The sequence below is a fragment of the Dioscorea cayenensis genome, chromosome 2, assembly GCF_009730915.1.
Source record: "Dioscorea cayenensis subsp. rotundata cultivar TDr96_F1 chromosome 2, TDr96_F1_v2_PseudoChromosome.rev07_lg8_w22 25.fasta, whole genome shotgun sequence".
Lineage (NCBI taxonomy): Eukaryota > Viridiplantae > Streptophyta > Magnoliopsida > Dioscoreales > Dioscoreaceae > Dioscorea > Dioscorea cayenensis.
Window position 1 is genome coordinate 17,097,053 of NC_052472.1, and position 6,422 is coordinate 17,103,474.

The 6,422-nt window shown below is 36.2% G+C and overlaps 1 protein-coding gene across 1 annotated transcript; it reads left to right on the plus strand.

The window, feature by feature from the left end:
* Positions 1–2,860: 2,860 nt before the first annotated feature.
* Positions 2,861–5,993, plus strand: LOC120269594 (probable alpha-1,6-mannosyltransferase MNN10). The gene is made up of 5 exons (XM_039276873.1): positions 2,861–3,301; positions 3,386–3,418; positions 3,509–3,599; positions 5,461–5,721; positions 5,820–5,993. Exons 1-5 carry the CDS (start codon positions 2,900–2,902, stop codon positions 5,915–5,917), a joined length of 885 nt encoding a protein of 294 aa, XP_039132807.1. The 5' UTR covers positions 2,861–2,899; the 3' UTR covers positions 5,918–5,993.
* The last annotated feature ends 429 nt before the right edge of the window (positions 5,994–6,422 follow it).

Below are 6,422 nucleotides of genomic sequence, written 5' to 3' on the forward strand. Positions count from 1 at the left end.
AGAAGTATTAAAGCAGAACATGTACGTTTAAGTAAAAATACTAGAAGTTAAACAGAAACAAATTATACTAAGCATTAACGTCTTTTACTAAACAACAAAGGTTTACAATTAATGGAAACTCTCGTTTTTAATTGAAAATGTATTAGAATAAGTACTAGATAGGTTAATTGGGAGGAATTATGCAGTTATAAATGCTACGAAGTGTTTGATTGTAAAAGATATAGCATTGTGGGAAACTTACTATAGCGTACCGTATCGAGTCTACCTTGTATGTCACGAGAAGATGACATGCCTCTTTTATTCAGGTATTGAACAACTCAGCAACATTTGAATACATCTCTCTCCATCGCTCACTTTTGAACATGTTGTTCGCCCAGTGAGCCAAATCGGATTTCTAAACCAAACAAAGATGTGCATCCGCTAATGTGGTAAGCAGGTCAGCGATAACATCGTCGAATTCTTTTTCAGTACAAGCAAAAGCAATTCTCACTATGATAGACCAACACTTTTCTTTCAATGCCTTCCCTAGTTTGACATTTCCTTTCATAAAGTTTGATTCCAAGTGGCGTAAACAATATGCATGCGGGGATGAAGGGAATACCTTTGCGACTGCGGTTATAAGCCCCTTAGACCTATGGATACAAATGTAATGATTTTCACATATTCATCACCATCGTATAGGGTATCACCAAGCTTTGACAAAAACCACATCCAGTTGGCATCCATTTCATTATCTACCACTTCGAATGCCACATGGAAGAAACCATCATTCCTATCTTTACCCGTTGCACCCAACAAAGTACCCCCATATTTACCGAGTAAGTGAGTTCTATCCAGCAACAACAATGGCCTACATCCAGTTTTGAAACCAACAACACTTGCGTGGAAGGCAAAAAATGCAAGTTTAAATCGCTCACCGTCATTCTCCATGATGGCAATGCTACCAGGGTTTGTCTCTAACACCTTACTTGCGTACCACAGTAATAAGTCATAGCTCGCCACCTCACTACCATGGAGAACACCCCTGGCAAGCTCTTTTCCCTAACCAAGCCTTCTTGTAGGATAAATTTACACCATGATCTCACAACATGTCACGCTGAATGTCAACAACCCTATATAAGGGACGGTCCTTCAGCTTCAATATGATACGTGCACTCACCCACCTATTTAACGCCTTGGGATGTACGACAATGCCAATGCCACCACCGCATGTGTGTGGGGGATACATCGTCTTTATCCTAAACGTCTCGTGGTTTCCTTCCGTAGGCGCATGGACACGGCACTAACAACCTTCCCCAACGTATGACACAGTTACCCTCTGCTTGTCATTCTTAATGAATGTAAAGTCAAAATTCCGTATGATAGCATAATTTCTAAGTGCATCCTTGAACTGTTCACTATCGCGAAACTGATCACCGACTTCCATTGAAACAATTTCAGGTTGTTCCGACAAAGGACAGATGGATACGATTCCCATGGTTTGTTGATGTAGTAGAAACGTGCCCCTGTTGATACTCTCTGAAAATGAATCGTTGTTGTCATAGTGTACACCATAAGCAAGATTAGAACAATAATTTATGAACAGAAAACAGAATTGTTACATGGTATCTTTATAAAATAAGTGGAAACTGTTAATTGTAAGCAAAAAGTGATAAACGTAAGCGGAAACTAATAATGTTAAACGGAAAGCAAGAAATGTTAGATAGAAACTTGTATTACTAAAAGATAACACTAGAAAATAACCGAACACACGCAAATCGTAAATGTTAACTTTATATCCTAAATGGTAAATATCTAATTTAAGCGAGTCTGTAATGCAATGACCAGTTGGTTAATGCATTCAATAGAAAGACAGAAATAAAAGGACTACACATAAAGCATACAAATGATATTTACGACGGGAGTGAAGAACACAAGGGCACGACCGCCACATTTGCATCTGCATCAATAATAAGGTCAATGGTAGCACTGTTTAGCATATGATATACATAACACATATGCTGAAAGTCAATCTCAGAGTCAATGGGACAAATCGTTCGGTTAGCATCGGGTGTGACAAACTTCACTTTGATAGTGGAAACGTTAAGCCCCCATCTCTGGCAAATCTCATCTAGTACTGACTCCCAAAGAGTCAACACTATGAATTAGAGGACTGCCCCTCTTCCCTCCCTCCCTATACCTGGCAACGGCGCAAAAAGTATCTATTGATAACCTACATGAAGAAAGCATGGTCAACAATTGCACGGTCATGAAAATCTTCACAACAAGCCGAGAAACTCACAAGGGATTGTCTCTTAAGCTAAGAAAATGGTTAGTACAGGAATGTAAGACAAAACCAAAGCAAGGGAGAAGAGAAGAGCCAAATCTACCTTGCATAAATGGAGATAACAAATCAACACAATGGATGATGGAAGAAGAAGAACCAACGCACTTGGGATTAAAAATACATACAAAGTAAATAATTTTCAGTGACAATATGGCTGAAAGCTTCGCTTTCGTAATTTCTCTCAAAAAATGACATGACATGGCGTCACTTTTACTCTCAAAAAGTCAAAATGACTATTTAGGAAGTTTTCAAATTTTTTCAGGGACTAAATTTTTTTTTATTTATTTATTTAATTTTGAGAATTGATTGTAGGATTTTTGTGACATATTTCGGTTTGTGTCTCTCATCCAAAATTGTGTGGTTGAAAAATTTATAAAAATAATAATAATAATAATAATAAAATAAAAAAAAAAATAAAAAAATCTGTGACTAAAAATACTTAGTCACAGTCTGGGTCCCGGTTTCAATGGCTAAACAGTTTTTGCCATTGATTCTAAAATTTCATTTGAAAAACGAAGAAATATAAATTCAAACGTGGATGTGCGAATTGCGATTGCTCACTTCTTATCTGGAATGGGACGGCGGGCGAAGCCTATACGTCGCTACCAGCGGCTCCGACACCTCGTCATCTTCGCCGCCGCTGTGCTCCTCGCCGTCCACGCCATCTCCGTGGTCCTCCGCCATGCCAACGCCCTCGGCCGCCGCTGCTTCCCTGAACTTACTGATCGAAATCTCTCACCCCGGCTCAGAATCGCGATGGTGAGCTTCTCCTCCGAGGACAAAGCCTCGCTAAGATCATTCAAGGAGGTGGAGGAGGTGGTGGCCGGGAATAAGCGGGCTTATGCTGCTCGTATGGGCTATGATCTCATCAACGCCGATGATCTCGTTGACCACTCCCGGCCGCCGGCGTGGAGTAAGATCCCCGCACTCCGATCTCGGCTTTCCTCTTACGATTGGATTTTCTGGAACGATGCGGTGTGTGCTCTCATTGAAAAATCTAGTTTTTTATTTTTTTGGGGGAAAATTTTTAATTAATTTTGTTTCCTTTTTATTGTTTAGGACACGGTGGTGACGAATCCGGCGATATCTTTGGTGAGAAGAGGGTTTCAGGGTTGTTTTGTTTAGGGCTTTGGATCATGGCCGTTGGATCGTCATCAGACATTTGTGGTTCTTTCTTGACAGGAGAGTGTGATCTGGTCGGTGATAGGACATGCTGATTTTGATGAGTCTCCGGATTTTATTCTTACTGAGGATATCAACGGAGTAAATTTAGGTGATTTTTCTGATGCTATTTCCTTCTTCATGATTGTCACCTTTGGAATCACTAACACAGTAATAGTATATATATCTTCTATCTATCTTGTAAAAAAAAATCTTTATTTTTAATAGCAATAAATTAATCACTTAAAGAATTACTTGTTATTGGAACCATTTTCATTGAATTGAATGTCAAATATGTTTTTGTATGTACTCATAGACTCATAATTTGTTTTCTAGTGATCTTTTAATCAAGTTATGGTGCATGTAACTTGTAAAGAAGTCTTAATTAAAGATAAAGTTTAGCCAAAATACTATGTGGATAACAATTGAATTCTAGGTTTCCAATAGATAGGGATCAAAGTGTTTGGTTTGCTACTTCAATTTTGGTGGTAAGGACCAAAATTGACTTTGTTATTTATTGCAACTTTTGTTTTATGGTTTATATAAAGAAATTTAATAATATGTTCAAGTTTGCAAAGTATGGGTGATTGTGAAAGATTCTAATTAGTTTTATTTTTTATTGCCTTTACAAATCAAACAATAATATTATAAATAGGTTCACAGATAATGTCATGAGCAGGATCAGAACAATTGTATGAGTTTTAGATTGTTGTACATTACAAAAATAAACTACTTCCGTTAGTAGTGTTTTTGATAGGCTGAAAATTAAGTTCACTTGAAAATTGTAAAGTTATGAATTCTAGCAATGTGAGGGCTGAATCAACTTTGTTATTGCATTTTTTTTTCTCAAGCCTTGAGGAGAATTGCATTAGTATGATAGAGTTTGAATTCCACGCAAGTAGGAATGGTTTTAGTCATTATCAATCGATTAAACAAACTATAAATAGGTTCGTGGGTAATGCCATTAATAGGATAAAATAGTTGTATAAATTTTAAATTATTAAGCACTGAGGAGTTAAACTACCATGAACGATTGTGTTGAAAGGCTGAATATTATAAACTCTACTTTCATGGTATGAACTTAATTATTAGTGTTGAAAGTCTAAAATCAGTAGTGTTGTTGCGATTTTCCTTTAATTATTGCAACTTTCTTCTAGAGCCTAGTAAAAAATAGCAATAAGATGGCTGGGTTTGAGTGCCACACATGTAGGATGATTTTAGCAAGTTCTTTGTTAATGACCCATCAAAATAAACTATAAATCAGGTTCATTTGTAATGCCATTAATAGTGTCCAAGCAGTAGTATTAGTTTTTTCTTTGATGAACGCTACAAAATAAACTATAAAACAATTAATCAGTAATAGTGCTATCAATGAAGCTGAAAACAAGCACTTGAATAGATCAGCATCAATGTATAAAGGAGAATTCCTTTTTTGTTATGGACCAATTAACTGGTTATTAGTCCGTGACTTGATCCAATGGTCGTTAATGAGCCTCTACCAAGTTCTTGTCAGTCAATTGTGTGTGGTAGTCTTATCTATATTAAGAACATTGATAACTGGTGAATACAACAAAAAGGAAATGTGTATTCTACAACTTGCAGCATCATGCAAAATTACTATATATAACCATTTATATAATGAAAAGGTACTTGCTCTCTGATTTTAAGGTTCACATTCCTTTTATGATCATCTAGTGGTTATTGGTGAGCAACATTAAACTTGAATATAATTTACTTAAGCATTTAATTTGTAGAGTATATATGTTGTCATGTTCTGTATTTAAAAACAGCAAAAAATTCATGTCTCCTTAAAAGTTTAGCTGTATGATTGTATCTTCTGTATGCCGCTTCCTTTTTAAGGTGTCATACACCATGTCGATGAGTTTTCATGTCATTGCTCTGTTGCACATGAGGTTCTTTCATTGTTCAGAAGTTATTTGTCATTTGCCTGCATTTTGTCCTTCAACATCCAGGAGTATTCTTCATTAGAAGATCAAAGTGGAGTGAGACTTTTTTGGATATATGGTGGAACCAGACAACCTTTATAAGCTTTGGTTCAACAAAAAGTGGTGATAATGCAGCATTCAAACATCTTATGGACAACCTTCCACCTGATGAACTGAGGCAACATATCCGAATATCACCAATGCAATGCCTGTTCAATTCCTATCCATGGTTCCCTTCCTGGAAGTCTGCTTTGCGTCTCTTCACCTCTCCTTCCACCACCTGGAAAGGTTAAGAAATCATCTCCTATTGAACATATCCTTATTGTACTGTTATCCTTGTGTTTTCAATGCTCTTAGTTTCTTGATACTCATGATGGTGTTTGTAGGTGCTTATTCCCATGGGGATTTCATGGTTCATTTTGCTGGTATTGATGGAAAGCAAGAATGGGCAGAAAAGATCCTGAGAGAAATGGAATCAAATTGAATTTTTCCCACCATCTTCTTGTGAATCTCTGCCTGTGTTTGAAGGATCAGTGCTAAAGGACTTTATGTTTTAGTTATGTACAAAATATACAATTAGTTCTTCATTTTTTTCTAATCTTAAATGATTTCACCCTGCTTGTACAACTAGTTTGTGATTCAAGTGTTGACTCTTGAGTTATGTTAACATGAAAACTACTTGTAATGAGCTATTTTGAAAACTTTTGTTTCCTCCTTCAACTAATCAAAAATCATAAATCGATTAACAGAAGGCCATTTGATTTTTTGAAAGAAGATTTAATTAAAATTGTATGATTAATTTAATCAAATATTGTGGTATTTATAATTTTTTTAAAATGCTAATATGAAAACAATAATAATATGAATTCAAAATATGTCAACTCTCTCAATATTTATTTTTCAATTTTAGCGAGTTAGGATGTGTTTTGTGTTTGGTGTTTGGTATTTGGTATTTGGTTTGGCAGTGGTACTTCAGTGTTATGGAAGCC

Excerpts from the sequence above, each read along its gene's own strand:
- LOC120269594 (XM_039276873.1), top strand. The coding sequence starts at position 2,900 with ATGGGACGGCGGGCGAAGCCTATACGTCGCTACCAGCGGCTCCGACAC. Across the intron at positions 3,302-3,385 it reads GGATTTTCTGGAACGATGCG|GACACGGTGGTGACGAATCC; the intron begins GTGTGTGCTCTC and ends TTTATTGTTTAG. Across the intron at positions 3,600-5,460 it reads TATCAACGGAGTAAATTTAG|GAGTATTCTTCATTAGAAGA; the intron begins GTGATTTTTCTG and ends TTCAACATCCAG.